The following is a 22,021-nucleotide window of genomic DNA, read 5'->3' as shown; positions in this document are numbered from 1 at the left end:
TCCATCACATTCCATCACACATATATCTACTCTTCAAAATCATAAAATGTCCTAACTGCACTTAAAATGCTACTAACATACAACAGTTCCAAAACCATAATTAATCATTTTACATTTTTTATCATGCAGCAATGGTCAAAACTGAGGTTTGCATTAACCTTGCTTGTGTAGGCTACACGTGATTTCTTGTCAAACCTGTAAAACCTGCTTCTCTTTTTACACTGATGATTTCAATGCTTTTTTTTCTTATCTTATTTTGTTTTAGTTGTATTATATTAATTTAGGTGTATTCATTCGAAGGCTAATCGTTTATTTGTTTGTGTATGAAAGAAAATTCCAATATCTGAGATTATTTGGGGGGTTATTTTGCTATCAATGCATTATCTTTGAGTCTATCATCAAATAAAAGTCATCGCCTTCTTTAAACACTGATATTGACATATTCTCGGAATGGAGCACATTCTGACATTCTTGCATATTCCTGAACGCAGTGCACTGTGGTGATCAATTTAAGAGGGAGAAAATACATTATTTTGACTTTTCATTTACATAACAGCACCTGTCCATCATTTGGATCTTATATATAACTTCTAGCAACATTTCATAACCCGTGGGCGTTTTTGCGCATGCGTGATAATCATATAACTGTTCATATAGCGAATGTGAGTTGTGTAAGTTGCAACTGAGACAGCGCGGTTTTGGATAGGGAGAAACTTTCATAAGTTTTCGGCGCAAGCTCCTCCCAGTTTCCCGCTGATGCGCCTCATGACATTATTCATTGACGCTACAAATATGGAGAGAGCTGAGGAAACTTTAACAGCTAATGCACCTGAAATCCGCCTGCCAGCTGTTCCTCGCCACCCATCTTTGGAGAACTCGACGATGGAAAACCTCAACAGACATAAGGAGACTGTATTCAGCCTGGTGCAGGTGAAGGGGACGTGGAAACGCAAAGCTGGGCAAAACGTGAAGCAAGGAATAAAAGGACGAGTGTCAGCTGCCAAAATGTGCGTATAAATCAATAAGTTTTGCGGGACATTTATAGAAAACTCTATTTCTAAAAATATGCGGTCAGGTGTGTTTTATATGGAATCAATGAAGTGTGTTTATGGAAGCGATGAAATAAATTAATCGTATTAACGTCAGGCTGAATCATTAAATATATGGACTTGCAAGCCATCAGATCCTAAATTGCATTATTATTATTATTATTATTATTATTATTATTATTATTAAAAACATTTTTTTAATCATTTTAATTTCAATTACTTTTGGCATTTCACAGCTTTATATGTGGAGGAATTACAAAAACGTGTATCATTTTATTATTGCTAATAGATACGGTTTTAGTTCATACATGGGCTGTTTCTTTTTTTCTTCAAACTAAGCCTCCAGTAAGACAGGAGGAGTCAAATATGAGCTCACTTTACATATCCAAAACAATCATCCATTTATGCAAAGCAGGTTGTATCAGTATTACAGCAAAGTGCTGTAGTGGTTTGTGTTTCTATGCATCCATAGGGCATTTTAAATATTAGAAATATATAAGAAATTATTAAAAAATATAAAATACTTTGAGCCAAACCGTTAAAATTAAATTAGAGCAAAGACTTTATATTTTTTTTTTAATTTGAAAACAGAAATACTGCAGTCAGCCTAGCAGCACTTATGTTTTTGTAATATTTAATCTGACATATTTTTGTTATCAAAAACAAGCTACAAAATGAGTTACGAGCTTTATATGTTGCAGTTACGAAAGCACCTCCTCTAGTGGCACCACCTGGACAGTGGTCACCCCCATCACCTTCACATATACAGTTACTCAGACCAAAAACCTTCTTGACCCCAGCAATGACACTCTGCTTTTGGGCCACATCAGAGACACTCAGCAGCTTGAGGCTGCGCGGTCCAGCACCAAGCCCTTAAAACGCTTCATAGTCATGGATGAGGTAGTATACGATCTCTATGGTTCTCAGGTCACCGACTACCTCGAGGCTAGACACGTCCTGTACCGGATCCTGCCACTGCCCACGACCGAGGAGAACAAGTCCATAGAAACGGCCCTGAAGATCCTGGAGGAGGTCCACCAGTTTGGCATTGACCGGCGTACCGAGCCAATCATCGCCATCGGAGGTGGGGTCTGCCTGGACATCGTGGGTCTCGCAGCTTCCCTCTACAGAAGGCGCACTCCGTACATTCGCGTTCCCACCACCCTTTTGTCATACATCGATGCTAGCGTCGGAGCAAAGACGGGCGTGAATTTCGCAAATTGCAAGAATAAGCTAGGCACCTACATCGCACCTGTTGCTGCCTTCTTGGACAGGTCGTTTATACAGACAGTTCCTCGCAGACACATATCTAATGGTCTCGCAGAAATGCTGAAGGTACATTACAAAGTTTTACTACAACACCACACTGCATCATATATTTGCTGAATGAAATCCAATACTTATTTCAGAATCATTTTGGGGTGCTGATAATAGTGCCAGATTTTTTCTAGCACATCACACTTTCTCACAAAATAGAATGAATACAGAATATATGATTTGAAAAATTCTTTAAAACTGTGATAGAAAGATCTTATAGATATTTTTTTAAACTCACCGTCATCAAATGAGTTAAATTAATATTAGGCCTCTAGATGCAAACTCACCTAATTTTGTCAAGAGCTAGGGGTTTTTATTATAATTGTTTTAATATTTATGTTTATATTGTTCTAGATGGCTCTCATGAAGCACAGAGGGCTGTTTGAACTTTTGGAAACACAGGGGCAATTCCTTTTAGACTCCAAGTTCCAATCTGGGATGGTTCTAGAAGATGACCGCATTGACCCTGCTTCTGTTTCTACCCGTGTCGCTATAGAAACTATGTTAGAAGAATTGGCCCCAAACCTATGGGAGGATGATCTTGACAGACTGGTCGACTTCGGTCACCTGATCAGCCCAGAACTTGAGATGGTATCTTACCTTCATCAGCTGAATATTCTACTTTTTCCAAAGGGCTGGGTGGGGTTAAAAAATTACAGTCTTTCACTCTTGATTGATCTGTTTCGCCTCAAGGCATTTAATATTATTTTCTTGTGTGAGACACATTATTTTAGGAATGCTGACTGTCTGAAAACTGCTCATAGAATTGGAGGCCATTTCTCCAAGTTCAAATTCCTGAGGCTGTTTTGGTTTGATATAGAGTATGTGCAAAATGCAGCAGTAACCACATGTGAAATACTTAATTACCTTTTTTTTGTCATTTTTAGAAAGTCTTACCAGCTTTACTCCACGGTGAGGCAGTAAATATTGATATGGCCTACATGGTGTATGTGGCGTGTGAGATGGAGTTGCTAACAGAGCAGGAGAAGTTCAGGATTGTCTGTTGCATGCTGGGATTGGAGCTACCAGTGTGGCATCAAGACTGCACATTTGCTTTGGTTCAGAAATCTCTGCATGACAGACTACAGCACTCTGGAGGGCTTGTAAGAATGCCTTTACCAACAGGCCTCGGAAGAGCAGGTAATATATTTGAATCTTAAGTTTAACCAGTCAACCAGGTCTGATAAAGAGTGGAAAACATAAAGCATCAAATACAACAAACCATATGTCATGAAAAAGGTCATGAAAAAGTTTTTAAGACATTTTGGAAAGTGTTAAGTCACATCATTTAGAAAAAGTAAATCTATTTTTTTCAACTTCCTCACTTAGAAATCTTCAACGACACTGATGAAGGCACTCTGTTCCGGGCGTATGAGAAGTGGTGTGATGAACTGAGCACTGGTTCACTTCAATGAGACCTCAGCCATTGTTTACGTATAGGGGAGCCTCTTAGCTTTAACAGTATATACACATGTATTAATCTATGACCGTTTCCTTTTTATTTTTATACATTATGGCCATTTAAGTGTTTTACATTTAAAACAATTGCTTCTCATGACTATAACTGCCATTTTTGTAAATGGCCGTGAATACAAGACTTGATGATGTGAAGATTTTTCTTTAGTTCTGTTTGAGGGTTTCTTTCCCACCATTTCTTATTTGATAAAGGGACATTTCGGTTAATAATGCATTGATTGATTAAAAAGTCTGCTTGATGTGTTGGATGTAATGCATGCAAGTTTATAATAAACAATTTACTTCTTAACAAAGTCTCTGTTATGATGAGAAAGAATCACAATATCTTGGGTTTTGTGAAAACCATCACAAATACCACAGATATGCGTGGAAAACATGACACTATGTTTGGTCTGGTGTTCAATGAATGTTCTTGTTTTTATGTTTTCAGAAGTGCTCAAAATCAAACACAGGCATACTGGATATTAATCTGTGAATGCTTCTAGATCTCAATCAGATATTCTAATAGAAACTTTCCTTTAATGATATGTCGCATTAATAAAACTTATTTTTTCAAATCTTATAGACCTTTAAGACTATAGAAGAGGCTTGAAAGAAAATAGTTCTTTAGCTGTGCAGTAGCAATTCTTTCATCATTATAGATAACCCATTTCATTGTAATAAGATAAGTATGTTTTTATCAATCAGATTTCTGAAAAGTTGACACAAAGGTGATTAAAAAGGTGACCTTTTTGAGCAAGTTTGCCAAGCGATTTTGCTTGGGAACTTTCTCACTGAGAATGAGCAACACATTTCTTTTTGGATACTTTAGATCAAGCAACAGCAACACTGCCGAGTGACATTGCTCTAAAAAGTTGCCCTGTGTTTCATCACCTTAAGTGTTCAAAATCCAGTCCAGTTTTCTCACGGTGGTATGAGGAACAAACTTCACGTCAGTAAATTAACATCAGTAAATTAAAGCGAAATTAGCACCTACACCTGCCTCTGTGAATGTTTCTCCCGTAGATATGTCTGCAGTTGTGTTTTTGATGTTGCGCTTAGTGTTAATTACCTGTTGTACAGTAGAACTGAATTGAATTGTGCACGCCTGGACATGTGTTACTGATTACTCCACCCCTGGAGAACCTGCACCCCGAGAAGTTAGGTTGCATTTGTTAACAATATCGAGTATAAAGACGATATCAAGTCCAGAAATATATTTATTTATTTTAGCTATTCTTATAAAGAAATCCTTCATAAATCAACAAATTGTTAAAATCAGTCACTCCTAACTAGTAAACTCCAACATGATAAATGAAAAATATATATAAACACTAAATATTCTAAAATACAATATAAGTACTGTACGTAATTGTGCTCTGGATTGAAAAGAAACCACCTGAATGTAACACCGGTACTCTCAGGTAACATATCTTTATACAAAAAAATCTACTAATCATCTAACTTTGGTTCATCAAAGTTTTTCCACTATGCTAACAGCCGTTTTCATGTTCATCCATACTGCTGCTGCCGCTGCTGCTGGATGGGATGGGGGAGCCGGAGGACAGCAGGGGGTCACTGCTGCCCACTGGAGACAGGGTGTTGTCCATGAGCATGTCCTCCAGCTTGGTGGAGGGCTTGTTGGGGCTGCCATAAACCCCCGGTTCCCCTTCCTCGGTGGGGCTGTCGTTGTAGCTGATGGTGCCGTTGTTGAGGTCCAGAGTGGTGGGACGGGACAGGTCAGGACTGGGGAGGTGTGGGTACAAATCAGACGTGCAGTCACCCATGCCAGGCTCTTGTTTGATGGCCCGAGCCACCAGGTCGGTGGAATAAAGGCTGGGAGAGGCGACAACGGCGAGTCCGTGAGCGCGGGCTTGCATCTCAAGCTCCTAGATACAACCAGAAACGACAAATACACACACTTTAGCATAACGTGGAGTAGCGCATTACAAAAAAATGTATGTGCTGAGTGAAAAGTTGTGTATGTAAACAGTAGGGGTATTGTGAACCAAATGCCATACGTGTCAAAATGAGGGAAATTCCCCATAATCGATTACTTGAGTGTAACTTTCGAATTTCATGCAGTTGAAGCACTGAGCATACTTTATAAGCTTTCAAAGCAATGTTACGCCTGGTGTTTCTCCATCTAATTAAAAAAGTGTTTTGTCAAAGGGCATGTCGAAACATACTTGTCCACAAAAAAAGAATCATGTGACTCGTTGCCAGGAGCTTTTAACCAATCACAGTATGAGCTTTTGTTTATTATTTGATTCACCTGAATACGAAGGAGGAGATGTCTGTTGGCATGTTCTAATCTCTTTTGTCTGTTTTCCAGCTCTTTTGCTTTTTGTTGCTCTTTCTGCAGTTTCCTAATATAATCCACTGAAGCTTTCAGGATGGTGCCTTTATTCCACCTCATATCTCTGAAAAAATGATAAAGACATTTATAAAGCATCCGTGTGCAAGCACTAAATTTATACATATTGGTATAAAACTCTGAATGTTTACATTTTTGAGACTTACGGATCATTTGATTTGGGAATTAATGTCCCCAGCTCCTTAATTCTGTCATTTATATTAAAACGCCGCCTTCTTTCAACTGAATAAATGAAAAAGCCAACACAGATTGGACATTATTATTATTAATAATATATTCTATTATACTTGACCTTTAAAATATAAATAAAAATGTCCAATGCAAAAACATCAGACTCACTGAGGTTGTGGTTGTCTTTCTTTTGTCTCTCTTTTGCCAAAGCTCTGACCTCTGCTTCTGAAACGCATAATTCTATTAGCTGAATCTTCACAGTTTCAATCAATGCTATAAAACTTTACAAAAATCCAGTTCACATTTTCATCCCTCGTGTGTCAGTGTGTTCAAATATATTACTCTCTATTAGAAAATGTTCAATTAAATGTAAAAATGTCAGTATTTAAAAACCTAAAACCTAAAAATTAAGTTCAAATGTGCATGTGTGTGTTTGTTTGGAGCTTGTTTGTCATTCAAGTGCCCATATTGTGTGCAATAACAGTCTTTATCAAAAAACTCAATGTGAATTTTGCTTTTAAATGTTTTTTTTTTACTTCATAAGTATGTATGTAAATGTAATTTCAAATTTAAAACCTACTGATACACTTCAGGTAATCAAACAATATGTTCTGGATATAAATGTACAGTTTCACAAATTTTGATTCATGCTTAGAGCCTTCAGAGGCAGAGAAAAGGAAAACATACCTACTGGAAAGCCTTCAGGCCTTTGATAAGTTTCAAACTTGCCACATGATCCGGGCTTGTCCATTATGTGCATCATGCCAGGTGCTGGGGTAACTATTTAATACAATATATCTGACATTTATATTGTGCATTCGGGAACTGGACACAATATGGAATACTTTTATTATACCTAAGAAACGTGGGTTTTGGCATGGTAATCAAAAGATGTCATAAACATTAATTTTATGTAAGATAATCCAATTTTACCGGATAATTCCCTTTTGACGGCTGATAGGTTAGACGGGCAGGAGTTGTTAATGCTAACCCCAGTTGGAGGAAGAGCATGATTGTTGTACATGTCCAACAGGTTTGCAGAAACTGGAATCTAATGAAAAAGCATAAACCATAACCAAAAAGATCAGTGCATGTGCTGACTATATGAATCTTGCATGATACACTACAATCCTGATCACATATTAGGCCTTTTACCGCATTAGTCATTTGAAGTCCTGCATCCATGAATCCTAGAATGTCATCGTTGTAGCTCGATTCCAAACTTATGATGTCTTCAATTACATCGTCCATCTGTAACAATTCAAATATAATATTATATAGAAAGAGCATAATCTGTTTACATCACCTTTGTTAGTAATAAAGTCATACCCCGGCTTAAACAAAAGAAAATTAAACCAATAAGACGATCGACTATTAAAACATTGAAAGATGATCATACACAACATGTATTACTCAATTATAAGAACTTTCCCTAGAAACCCTTACAGCAGTGATGTACTTAAAATCAAAGGCCCTACTACGCCGTCATCAACTGCACACAGACGAAGGCAGGAACTTTTAGTTGTGCAACTTACATGATTTGCTTTTTGATGTCTAACAGGCCTCAGCATGTAGTTACTTTTTAGTTACTATTTTACTATTTTTGTCATGATATATGTACATTACCATTCAAAAGCTTGGGCAGGGTCATATTATTTTAGAAAATGGCAATTTTATTCATCAAATGACAGTGAGGACATTTACAATGTCATTTACAATATATACTTCCATTATACTTCTACATTATGTGTTTTCAAACTTTATTCACAAAAGCATCCTGAAAAACATTTTGTGTTTTCACAAAATTACTGAGCAGCATAACACTGATAATAATAAGATATAATACGAATCAGCGAATCAAACAACTACACTGCATTAGAATCACCATATGTTAAAACTGTTGGAAAAATATTGTTATCTGACATAAATTGTGATGCCAGCTCTTGCATCTACCTCTTTCTCACAGTTGAGGGTGAGAAGGGCCATAGGGCTATTAGGAGCGCTGGCTCCTGGTCCAGGGGGCATGCCGTGCTCCGTGGGCTGGCTGGGGCCGGGCCCTGTGCTGGCCTGTGGGCTTAGCTTAGCTCCCAGTGCACTGGACAGGTAATGCTTGACCTGCTGCCTCTGGGTCTGCTGGATGTGGTACTTGGATGGACTCTCCAGGTGGGTCTGCACCTGAGTCACAAACAGAGACGTGATGCCAATACAGTCAGACAGACACTCACACCAATTCTGTATGTGATGTATTTATTTTCTACCTCCTATTTTATTTATTTGTACAGAAATTTAGCTCATATTTGGACTAAATGCATTGCATACAATAAATAGCTCTGTGTGCAAACATTGTAAGGATGCTAAAAAAGACAAACGCAAAATTTAAGGAAACAGCCAATAACAAATTCAATCATTGCCGCAGTATGTTTAAACATAATATAAACTATGTCTGTTCTAGATCAATAAACAAAGTCTCGTCTCACCTGGTAGTGACTGTACTCTAGCATCTCCAGCATGTTAAACAAGATTATACGTTAGCTTAAAAAAATATTCCCTTTGTCGATTCAGTTTATATGATGATATGATGTGCAAAAACTGACCAGTCGTCTCGGCCAGTTGAAGATATCAATGCCAGAGAAAAGAGTGAAAATGTATTTAAGAGGTCTGGGAGGGGATTGCTGTTCTCATATTGTTTTTTTACCAAAACGATGAATTTATGCCTTCATAGAGTTCATTTGACGTCACCAGCCGTTTCCACAAAAGGCCTATTGAAACGATGGGTTACTAGTGTCTAAACTGAAACTGGCTTACGGCTAACTAACGTTTCATCTTTAGTTCCACTCATCCTGCATAAAACATTGTTTGTTCTCAGCATCCGGCATACAATCACTGCCACTGTTAGTCTAAAAACAAGACAGTTTAAGATGGAGTTATCTCTTAAATGTTGAAGGGGGAAAGAAAGGAAAGAACTTTGTTGCCTGATGGGCCTTTGGTTTTAAAGGTTGAAATATCGTGCACACGTATGTAAGTGCACACAGAATAACTCACAGACGTACAACTGTTATCCTATTGAACCACTGGATTAGAACTTACATAGGCATTTAGAAGAAGCGTGTTCTGATCTCTGTATATAAACAGTTGCATATACAGTATGTTATGAAAACAACAATCTTCAAGCAATCACTGCACAAAATACACCTGCACTAAAAAAGCTTAGAAAACCATAACAATGGCATGTGGATAAATCGCTGAAATGTTGTTCCAAAAATGATGTAACTATCATTTACATAACCATTTTTTATGTCTTCTGCACGTTTGCACAAAGCACATGCATGCATATCCAAGGGATCCTAACGTAAATTAAAATGTTTATACATGCCTATGACCTGCTCATGATAACCATGGGATTTGTTCGATCAAATATTAATATCTTCTTCTTGAAAGTGCCTCGGATACTTTTCATTTCATAATGAGAATTTGTTAAAACACAGAACTGCTCAGTTCTTATATTTTGATATATGAAAAACAAACCATCGCACAAAAACAAACAGTATCTTTTGTAACCCTTTTAAATGCTATTTAAATAGAACTATGTCTATGCAGAAAAAATATAGAAATAGAATATACAGTAGATAAAATCCCTGTTCAAATTAGAGCTGTATTAGTGATTGAACCTACTTCTCAAAAAATGTCACTGGAGGAAAATCAAGGGGAATCCTATTCCTCTTAATTATCCCCCTTAAAAACGTTATTTTCATTAGATTTATTTGTCCAGACATTTTATGGACAACAACAGAAAGCAGCCCTGGACCTTTGACTTCCCTTCCTTGTTTTCTATAAGCCCTTTCATAACCCTCCTCCCTTCTAAATGTTTTCCTAGACCTTTGGATGTCTTAAAAAGCTAAATAGTTTTTTTAGTAGTTAAACAGAGGCATAATTCAGACATTGCTGTGACAAAGACCTCACATTAGCTTTTAAAAAACGGTCCTAGCATGTGTACATCTGAGATTAACCCAGTTCTCCGGACTCTATACACTATACAATCTTAATGCATTAAACCAGCATCTGTGTTTGGTGATGGTCAGATTACCCTTATTCTGCTAAGGGGGACACAACAAGGAAAGCTGCCCTGTAATGTAGAACCCACTGAATGAATCGGGTTTATTGGAGAAACAGTCCCAGCCCTGTAAATTTTAGTGTCCATCCTAATTATGAATCAATACCAAATTACATTTAATTTAAGGCACGCTTTAAAAACAGAAAAGCATGGGAGCTGCATGATTGATTGTATATTGTAAAATATTGCTATTATGTACATAATGACACCACGGGACAGATACGCACAAAAATTCCCTTCTGGTACACTACAGGGACAGTATCAGTCACTACAATGTAAGGATTGTTTTTTACAGTCCCTGCAGCAAAAGAAATAATTTAGGGATTTTCTTTTTTTTTGTGCTTACTGAATGTAATCGTAAGATATTAGGTGCTACTGATCCTCTGCGTAATGTGTGTATGTGTTTATGTATGCGTTCCCCACGTAAATGCAGCCAGACATCATAAAACGAGTCACGTGTGGATTCTGTAGACAGCAGTGTCATCTAGGCCATAGTCAGGGTATATAGGAATGCTGTTCTTTTTTATGTAACATAAGGGAAAGTCTTTGTACTTTTCTTTTCTCTCTCTCTAACATCCTTCTTCGCTCTACAATGTTAGGGTTCAATAAACCGTTAATGCTGAAGAGAAGCAGTATTCTCTAAATGCCTACAGCTACTGTGTCTATGGAGAGATTCATAAATTCATAAGCAGTTTTATCATCTTCCCATAGGAGAATGGCTGAGGGAGGTAATAGTCAATAGTCAACTGTGTCCTTAAGGAGCTGGTGACATTTTATTGGTGACTAGAGGCTGCTAAAGTGCAGTTATGTTAGGTGCTGTTCATTAAAAGGCATACAGCAACACTGTATGCAAGCAACACCTAAATATATTAAAATTATTATGAACACTGATTAAATTATTCATTTTTAACAATGGTAAATATACATATATATATATATATGTATATATATATATATATATATATATATATATATATATATATATATATATATATATATATATATATATATCTAAATATGGTATTGGTAAATTCTCTCATACTAAAGTCTCATACTGCCAATAAAGTATCCTCTGCATCTTTACCCATGTGATCAAAATGTTAAGTCAAAATGTCATGCCCTATAAAAGCCATACTAACACAGGCCAGATCTGAGCCGCTTACCGCATTCAGAAGAGGCTCTGATAAAGTCTAGCTTGATAATAACTCAAAATACATGTGGTACAAGTTGCCTTTGGGACAAGAGGTCTTGAATGTGCAAATTCATTGGATTATTTATATAAACATTTGTATAAATATTTGGTATAATATTGGCTATTTTAGAATTGTATTATATTTTATATTTCACAAATATTACTTAACACACACAAACTACATATATATATATATATATATATATATATATATATATATATATATATATATATATATATATATATATATATAAAGAGGACTGCAATGCATTTCTAAAGGGCTTTGTGCAAGTCTTGATTTCAATCTTTTTGAAGATCCATTGAAACTAAAATGGGATGAAATTACTCCTTAGAGCATATTACTGGAGAAGGGTATGACATCCTTCAAGAACAGCAAACTAGCAAACCGTACATAGTTTTTGGTAGCATCCCACAGAGTCCAGTCCTGATATTTAGCCGAGATCTGTACTAGTATATGACATCCATCCTTCAAACATGCACCTATTCAGCTGTTTAACCAGGAAGAGAAGATAGCCATCGGTCTGAGTCATGTGATTTGCTAGAATGGAACAGACTTGTTTTTCGATAAATCATCTTAAATTAATAAATAAATTACATAATGAAATATCAAAACACTCTGTGAAAAATGATACAGTGTGTGGATTAGGCTATTAAATCGAAGTGATCCACCGAAACTACATCAAATACAATCCTTCAATCCTGATATGATTAAAAATATTAGCTGGTTAGCCAGCTCCTAAGAAGAAAAAACACCATCCATTCCACACTAAACTTACAATACTGATCTGTATCCATAAGTTCATAGCAAATCTGAACACTTGTGTCAACCTAAAGACTATAAAGAATCAATTAAGGGGGCATAGTTCAGACTTATGTAGTGGTGAAAGTGGGGATAGTAGAAGGATCTGAACCGCACACAAAATGTGCATGACCAACATCCATCTCATTTAAAACAACAGACACTTTGTATGTATGAGAGCACATTGTAGAAAAGAAAATGTGTGCATTGAGTGTGCTTGTAAGATGCATGTGCATACCAAAGAAAACGTGAGCGTGTCAAACTAAAATATTTATATCACCAAGTGGCATTTACGTTAAGAAAGAAAGCATAAAAACATGTTACAATAAAATTCATGATACATTTATATTATAAACCAACAGATTGCAATACAAAAGTGCTGTGGTTAGACACTTTCCGGTTGAAAATATTCACAGATGATATGTAAATTCATACATGCACTAAAATCACCTTGGGATAATGTGGTTAAAAGAAATACCTGAAATACAAATTATTTGTCAGTTTGATATTTTGTAATCTAATGTAATGACATTCAAACATCATTAAGCATGGCTTATTGATGCAAACACTTTTGAAGCCACTAAAAGCATAAAACAAATAATTTGCAAATGTAGCTTGCTATAAATAAACACACAAAGTATTTATTGGTTGTGTGTGTGTGTGTGTGTGTGAATTAGGTTTAAATGCAAGCCTGAGGGGTATGAATTAGCATTAGACTTTTACATTACGCATAACGGGCCATGGTGAAGACACGCAGCTCAAGAGGTGGAGTCTTAGACAAAAGACCAGCTTTTCTCCAGCCACATTCGTGCAATGTGCTTTTGGGCCTGTGGCAAGAGGCATTAACAAGAATGTACCAGAATCGGACCAGAATGGGCAACACTGGACCATTGACGAGGGATTACAAAAATGCACTTGCTTACATGACAGACAATACTGCTTATGTGTGCAGCTGGACTACTGTCCCAAGACAAGTCTGATATAAATTCAATAAAACTCCAAGACGGACCCATTATGACAGTTGGTGGGCCAGGGCATAACTGAATACACAGTGTACCATAATGTGGGCGTTGAGAGCACAAATATTTGTCACGGTGTCAGAGATCGGAGAGGCCACACAGGCCAAAAACAGAATGAATGATGACTTTATAGTCAGACACATATAGAAATAAAAGGCAATTAGTCACTCTTATGAAAGTGAATAATACACTGCTCACAAGTCTAAGATTATCCAGCAGATCTGCAAAAAGCCTTATGGCGAATAATGAGGACAATGTAAGTTAGGGGACTCTTCATAGGCAAAAGTGAGCTATTAGATTTGTTTTAATCAACAGTAGACAAAATGTATTTAAAAAATTGGTTATACTTTGTATTAGGTGGCCTTAACTATTTATTTATGTTTTTATTGTGCTCATATTGTATTGCAAAACACTTTTGCTGCTATTGAGGTGGATAGGGTATAGTTAGGAATAGGTTTGGTGGTATGGGTAGGTTTTAAGGTGAATTAAGCTGTAAGGGATGGGTCGAACGTGTAATTCTAAACGTAGTTTCAGAAATTAATTACAGATGTAATTACATATAGGAAAATATAAGCACAATGTAAAAACATGTATGTATGTACACAATAAGTGCATTATTCCAAATGATTAATTTAAGAACATAGTAGGCAAAGACGCCTAATATAAAGTGGGACCAAATAATTTAAAAAGGGACCAAATAATTTAACTCGGAAAGAAAAAATGCTGTGGCAGATCTGCAAAAGAGTAGAAAGTAGCATAAATTCATGAGTTCTTTTCTACAACTTTCAACGGGATATAGCAGTGTGCAGTTCCCTGGAACAGGTGACAGTTGTGTAAACATGCATAAATAAAATGACATGATTGCAAACACTTCCAAATAAATAAATAAGTTAACAGATGACACAGTGTAAAAATGCATTAGAAATGCATTACTGCAAATGGTACTGCAAGTATGGAACAGCCATATGGCATAATATGAAATATTTCTTCTTCATTTTGTGTATATAAATAGGTGATGCTGTTCAAAAGTCAGTATTATCCAACAACTAAGCAAATGTACAATGTTATTAAAAGCATGCTAAAATTCATAATATTCTTTAAAAAGCATAGTGGCTTCTTTAAAGCAGCAATACAATTTGTTGTTAATTTTTTTATAGATAGCTAGCAGTTTGAATGCTTCCTGTAGAATAGAGGACTAAGTAAAGTTCAGCACGCCATTAAAATGTTATTTCTGTATGTCTTGCCACATTCATTAAATCTTCAGTTGTCTTTTATTTTACAGTATGCGTACTTACATGTACTCACAATGCACTTACAGTATACTTACCCAAGAAAGTACTGGTGATATAAGGTAACTACATGTGGTAGGGTTAGAGTCAGATTTAGTACCTGGTTATTACCTAGTTATTATAATTGTACAATACCTACATAGTATGTACATAAATAACAGGACTGTAAAATAAAGTGCTACCAAATCTTCAGTAAATTTTACAAAGGCATTTCTGTATATTAACACAGTATGCTAAAATAGTAACAATAATGAAAAAATTAGTAATGATAGGTATTGGCCTCTTATGTTTGACCACATATTTACATTACAGTCCATGAAGACATTAAGTGCAGTGTATGTCGCAGGGCAATGTTTTCGGTTATAATTGCATGTGATACTTAAACTTAGAAAGGTTTTGTTGTTGTTGTTGTTGTTTTTTAAAGGCTTATATGTTACTGAACAGCCCTTTGCATGCGTCGACTGCTTCGTCTTGCTTCATTACAAACTCAAAACCTCTAAATGAGCAACTGACACGACTCCAAAAACCTGCCAGCAAACCAATACAAACTATTTCTCAGAAACAGGCCGGCCTCTTTTTTTCTCCGAAGAACAAAAGCTCTTTTTTCGCTGTCTAGGTTTTGACAGAGCACAGCGCCTCAAGCCGCTTCATCTCCTGAAGCTGGTATACAAAGCCGGAGTTGTGTATGCACACGGACAGAGTCCTGAAGCATCGCAGTCTGAAAGGTCATCCCAACCACCAATGAGCCAAACACACAACGGAAAGCCATTCGCACGTGGAGATGAAATCTGATGGCATTTAAAGTCATCTGTTTTTGGAAAACATTTACTGGAGCAATAATTACAATGATGGCACGCAACAAGCTTTAGTGCGTTTTATTCAGTCACGTGAAGCAATGAGAATGGATCACTGTGTCAAAAAGCAAAATAATGTCTTGCGGAGAAATATTTTTACTTTCCTCTCTTTTGCAAATAAGTTAATGAGGTTATCAAAAAAGAGGCTTGGGTTTCCACAGTAGAGCAAGTCTCTGTAATGTAATTAATTTTGCAAAAAAAGGTTTCAAACTGAATTGCGAGCTTTTATTTCCACGTTACTGGTCATGACGTTAAACCCCGTAGATAGGATCCTGCCCTGTCACCATTTCAAAGAAGTCCGATTTTTTTTTTCTTCCTAAATAATTTGAAGAATGAGAACAGCGGCCCTAATTATGAGCATTCTTGCTTGAATTAGTGCTGAGTGTGTGTGTGTGTGTGTGTGTGTGTGTGTGTGTGGCAGAACTGTGTTTGCCTTTGTCTTTGTATCTGAGCTGATTCTTTGCTTATTTCTGGTCAGGTCAGAGGTACTTCAGCTAATTAGGGGTTCAGTCAATCTTTGGTCAAACTCATCTGGGCTTAATGATTTCACTTTTCTGCTTCGGCAGTCTCTGCCTGGTACCTCACAAAAAAAGTCTGCCTTGTGGGGACATGGATTAATCTATATGTAAGTGTACTTTGTGTGTTCTCAACTATATTTTGGGGAATAATTTGCACCCAGAAAGGAGCTAACCCTGGAAAAATCTTAGGGAAATCCTTATTGGTAAAAACAATATTAAAAAAGGAATTTTAATTGTAATATTTATAATAATTTATAATATTTTATCATATATAAATATATTGTTTTGTAAAATAATGGTATTAATAATAATTAATAATTAAATGAAATGTATAAAATAAAATGTTTAACCATTAATAATAATAATAATAGCTTCCGAAAGAATGTAAAAAATGTAAAAGTATGTCAAAAAAGATTTTTTTAGTATAAAATTAACTTTAAAATAAATAAATAAATGCAACTTAACATTACTTGAATTCATAATTTTCACAATCTCTAAATGCATGGCACCTGTTTCACTTTACCAAATTTCTTTGTTATTGCAAGTTAACTTAATGTTACAACTAAATAGTACCGCAAAAATGCGTTATTGACAAAATGCTACACAATTGCATCAGCAGTATATTCTTCACAAATTTACACGAATTAGAAATCCTTACCAGATCCTCAGCAAGTTCCTTTCTGTCAGAAGGGTTATTTTTGCCGCCAATGAAACTGCTTTGTGTGTCTGTGCATGAGATTCGCACTATCCCCTTGTGTAGTCCACTCAGACCAACCAGAAATCAAAGCCATGAAAATACGTCAGTGTAGTGGAGCAAATAGGATTAAACTTTTTGAACGCCAAAAGTCTGGAAACGCAGCACAAATTAGGAGAGGAATTCACTGAGTACAGATAATCCCCCATATGGATTTAACACAGTTTAGTCTTTAACACCAGTATTCTTTAGCCTAAGACACAGCCCTTGGAATTTTCTCTGGAGGCCGAGATCCTACAACTAGCATCATCACAGAAACTCTGTTGGAGCATAGCAACTTTTTGTGACTTACATCCATGTCAAAACACAAACAACTTAATTAGACAGTGAATTAAGTCACACGTGTACAATGATCAAAATAGACCTCATCTACAGAAGGCCTCACCTTCTGTGCTATAATGGTACGTCAGATGTCCAGGTTTGGGATTTATGTCCTGGTAGAGGGCACTTTAATTTGATGTTCCTCAGGCCACCTGATGGTCCGGTTCTTGTTTTTCTCAAGAATCTGTCCCTGGCATCATCGACGGGCGGAGAGGTATAGTTGGCGACAGCACTGTCAACATACATGCACACATACATGATCACGCAGAGACCCGAGAAATCAAACACAAAAATACCAAAAATGCAATTGGCATAGAAAAAAATGTACTTGAGAGTCATGAAATGGTGATTATGTGAATGACAAAAAAAATGACAAAAACAGCATCCACAAGGAAGTAGCAAGAGGAAGTAATAGATGGAGCTACAAGCAGGAAACTCCTAGAGTAGACACGCTGAGATTTAAAAAAATAAAAAAACAAAAAAAATAGCGGCATAAAACATACCTGATATAACATAAGCTGCGCATAATGAGATGCAAAGCTGTTCATTAATGCACAATGTGCTTGTAAGCACAACATTTTCAAGTTAATCAATATTCAATTCATTCAGAGTCCAGAAAAAAATCTACGGTTATACAAATTAACCAAGACAGTATAAAAACCAAAAATTAAGTTCATTTGACAAACCATCGTAGTTTAATTGAAATATGAATTGATTAGGCTATTTGGTTAAGGAAGATAAACATACTGTACCATGCACTCGTGTGCCATTGCCGCTTGGTAAAATGTGTGAACTAGTGACTAATTTAAAGGCTGGCCTCCACTTGATGAGTCAACATCCTTTCAAGGAAGCTTCTAACTGTCTTGAACAACTTAGGAAAACAAAAAATTAAAAAAATAATAATAATAATTTAACCATGTTTTTAAAAGTTATATAAAGTTGGGGAAATTAACTAACGTTAATGAAGGGGCAACATGCATAAATATAAAAGAGGACTCTAGCCTCTAAGTTTTGTAACATGCTCAAATTTTTTTTTTACATGAATAACACTTTACTGATCTCGGTAAAATGAGGACACGTGCAGCAAAAGCATTTGGATGCCTAACCAAGAAATCAACTGAACCTGTCTAAAAAAACCTGTCAAAACAAACTATTTTCATCACATCTAGCTGTACTGTACAATACCGCAAAAAAAGGTCTCAGAGGTGGAAAATTCCAACAGTGGTTATTCTGAGTGCTATCTAAGCCTATATCTGTGCTTCTGACAAGTGTGAAACAGGAAGGATGGAAGCATGACTTGTGTATCCAGACATTAAATCAAGCTAAAAATGTGCCCATTTCTGTAACAGGTTGCTACATGTTCTTTCACCTCCCTGAATATTACAAAGCTAGACATTAGCATGGCACCAGAAAAAGCTGTTAAAGATGTTATAGACTGAAACCAGTTAATTTCGCTAAACATTTTGTCAATTTTTTCTAGCTTACAATTATTCATTATAAAACTACACTTGAAAAAAAAAATGGTTTTAACATAAAAAGAAAGGCTGCAATAAAAACCGGTTTAGCACTAGGGAAAACATTTTTTCATGCAATTGATGATTTATTTAGAGACGTACTGAAATTAGTTAATTTTTACTACTAATTTTTAGTTAACTAATTTTGCTTACAATTATTAATTATAAAACTACAAAATACTAAACTGGTTAACTCTGAGTTATCTTACCAATTTTTTTTTTTTTTAAATAATACTGTTTTGGAAAGTATAGTAGAAGAGTAGTTTTTTAACCAATGTTACAATGTGGAATTTTCACTCTCAAAATGTAAATTTTTAACACATTACATAATTGACACAGATTATGTAACTGTAACGCATTCGTGTGTAGAAATTAGCTGAAGTAACACACTGGTTGTTTTAAAAGTAATACAAAATGCATTGTTTAACACATACTAAAACTTCTAAGACGTAAAAAACTGATCTGCGTGTGTTATAAGTGTCATACATCGGCGTTTTTTTCTTACATGAGCAATGAAGTCATCTCACTGTGAATGTCTTTTCAGCAACCAAATCTAATGCCAAATTTCATAACACTATTTAAAAAGAAAAACTTACACAGAGAAAAAGAGATAGCATAGAAACACCTTAAAACACGTGTACTACTGGGGCTACTGGGTTCAGATATGTTACAAACAGCCTCCAGAAAAATACCTCTCAAATTAAACTGTGCCTTTTTTCGGGCTGAGGAGAACAGCGCTCCCAAGCTGCAAGCTACTCGTAGTCTAGCTCAAAGACAGATCATGTCAATCAAAATGGTGGACTTGCATTATTTATTATGACATTGCAATAAAACCTTAGCTAGTATCAGATCAGTCTTAGGCTTAAAGCTAGGGTGTTGCTCTAACACTGCTTAAAACGTACATTTGACAATAATAAATACATTTGCACTCACAACAAGTATGAAAAGCATAAACCAAAAATATAAGTATTTGAGAAGGAAGGATTTTAAGGCCTATGGCAATTTGAATATTCTATGGGTCCTGTGGCTAATTTTACACGCTGCTTTTTATTTCATATAAAAATGGCATATTAAAAGGACTATTTTTGTTTCTTTGCCTGAAATGAAAAACATTAAGAGCAGTATTGATAAATGGAGGTATTTCGGGCTGATTTAGCTCCGTCGTGGATGTATAAATGTCAAGAAAACCGCCAGCAGGTGGCAGCAAGTCCCTGCTTAAATAAATGATCTATTGAATCATTCAAATCAAACGATTCGTTCAAAATGGCCCATTCAAAAAACGAATCATGTGCCTGCCTCCCAACGTGCAAACTAGCCATCTTAAATTCTATGTGATATTAGCAGCTCTGAATACTATTTAGGGAGAGTGGATAGTAGGCTATACACACTGAGACGCATCTGAGCTCATCTGAATGGACAGTTGAATCACTGGATCAATCGATTCTTTCAAAAACAGATTAAGGAACAGAACTCCGTGTCTCTCTGCGCTTTTGTATAAAATTACTAGCGCGTTTGCGTTTGCTTTGTGCTTTGCTTAATTGCTGGAATTATAAGAGCATTCTAACCGCATGCTTTTTGACGACGTGTTTAAATAACATTCGCTATTTTCTTTTTGAAGTTGGATAATGTCAGCTCTCCATCGTCTCCCAGTCCCTCACAGTCACACAGCACGACATGTCAGGGCAACGTATTTCGATTATAATCAAGATAAAATCATACTTTCAGTTTTTTAAAACAACATCAGAACCATTTTTTGCGTGAAAAATGCTTGAAATTTGTGCTTTTTCTGAATTAACACGACTAGATGTGCATTATACATTTTACATAATACACAAAATGAATAATCCAAAAGGGATGATAAGGGGGGATGCAGTTTGTCTTTTTTTCCTCCCTGACATATAACTTGATCATAAAGAATTACCATTTAATTGTGCAATACAGTTTCAATTTACTTCAGCTTTTGGCAGTTCTAGGGTACAACATTTAAAACAGTCCACTGTCGTTTTAATACTTTTAGGGAATGAAGGAAAGAGCATACAAATCATAGCGTGCATGTAAGAGAGTTTTTGTACTAACCTGAATTATCTAATTATTTAAGATATACACCTAACAAACAAAATACATTTATTCAGTACAGCAAAGGTTGTGATTTACCAATAATCATAACTGTTACAGAACATGATCAATTTTTATTTTTACACAGGAAACCACATCTGCACCCCATCATTTCCAGAAGAAAAACAAAAACAAAAAAACATCCATTATGATCATGATATGATCAAAAATATGGGACTTTTAATTTATGGAAAAATGTAGGAGAAACGTAACATTTGTACGATGGGTTTCATTTCCTCTCACGGAACTATTGGTCGTTTTCTGTTGCAACGGTCGACAAATTCTGGGGAAATGTTTTGACGAAAAGCAGAAAGGTTTTAATTCCTACCCTCTAGTGAAACAATCTTACCGTGACGCAGTGATGTTCTTCAGTGGTAGAAAACATTCATAACCATACAGTTAAAACAAACAGCTTCCGAAACACAAAATGATTCAAACACTGAATGCATTTTCTTTGACTAAACTGAAAAATCTCCTTGCAAATCTGTCGTAACAGCCCTTAATGAAATGTCTCTCCAGCAGATGGCGCTAAATATTTCTTTCCTGGCCAGTCGTATTTGTTTATCCACCAGATGGCAGTAAACAATAGCATGTGGTGAGGAAATGGGAGCAGAAATCCATTGTCTTTGCACGGGTCACTTTAATCTCTTAAAACGGGGCGACGGGATATAATTGATCAGTTTCTACATTAACACAGTGTTGGCTATTTAATCCTTCTCTGTTGTGTTTTTTGTTGTTTATCAGAACTATACAAACTATTCATGACTAGGTCCTAATCGGTAAATTATGTTTTTCCTGAAAGTGCCTAGATATTAGGTATTGTAGGTATTTTAATAATGAATCATGTAGAAATATTTAGTTTGCCTTATTGACAATATGACAATAACAGAGGGGTGCTTAATTATATGTTGTTGTTGTTGTTTGTATGTAAATTTGATTTGAAACTAAAAACAGCAAAGTCCATCATATTATAATGCATTGGCCCAAAGCCGCATTTCTTTCTTTTTCTCTATTTTCCTGCAATACTAGGCCTATTGTTTCTGTTTTTGAGAGCTTTTCTATTGTTTTGAGCACCGACACTCCCTTCCTTCCCCATCGCTCTCCCTCTCTCTCTCTCTCTCTCTCTCTCCCTGTGCTTTTTCTGT

At 35.9% G+C, this 22,021-nt stretch overlaps 2 protein-coding genes across 3 annotated transcripts; one reads left to right on the top strand and one right to left on the bottom strand.

Annotated features, from left to right (window-relative positions):
• Positions 1-703: 703 nt before the first annotated feature.
• Positions 704-4,099, top strand: eevs (2-epi-5-epi-valiolone synthase). The gene is made up of 5 exons (XM_043241997.1): positions 704-1,007; positions 1,751-2,384; positions 2,721-2,957; positions 3,254-3,506; positions 3,696-4,099. Exons 1-5 carry the CDS (start codon positions 757-759, stop codon positions 3,779-3,781), a joined length of 1,461 nt encoding a protein of 486 aa, XP_043097932.1. The 5' UTR covers positions 704-756; the 3' UTR covers positions 3,782-4,099.
• A 974-nt stretch (positions 4,100-5,073) lies between these two features.
• mitfa (melanocyte inducing transcription factor a) lies at positions 5,074-21,345 on the bottom strand. 2 transcript variants are annotated; one of them, XM_043242004.1, is made up of 10 exons: positions 21,226-21,345; positions 17,312-17,479; positions 8,323-8,544; positions 7,525-7,620; positions 7,303-7,420; positions 7,057-7,149; positions 6,538-6,594; positions 6,345-6,420; positions 6,097-6,244; positions 5,074-5,710 (listed from the first exon to the last, which is right to left on the bottom strand). In XM_043242004.1, the coding sequence occupies exons 3-10, from the start codon at positions 8,392-8,394 to the stop codon at positions 5,315-5,317; spliced, it is 1,056 nt and encodes a 351-aa protein (XP_043097939.1). In that variant the 5' UTR covers positions 8,395-8,544; positions 17,312-17,479; positions 21,226-21,345; the 3' UTR covers positions 5,074-5,314. The 2 variants fall into 2 exon arrangements, with proteins under 2 accessions (XP_043097939.1, XP_043097938.1); XM_043242003.1 differs by lacking the exons at positions 17,312-17,479; positions 21,226-21,345 and adding an exon at positions 8,847-8,971.
• Between the last annotated feature and the right edge of the window lie 676 nt (positions 21,346-22,021).

Source organism: Puntigrus tetrazona, chromosome 6 (genome assembly GCF_018831695.1).
Source record: "Puntigrus tetrazona isolate hp1 chromosome 6, ASM1883169v1, whole genome shotgun sequence".
NCBI lineage: Eukaryota > Metazoa > Chordata > Actinopteri > Cypriniformes > Cyprinidae > Puntigrus > Puntigrus tetrazona.
This window is presented reverse-complemented; position numbering and strand designations above follow the sequence as displayed.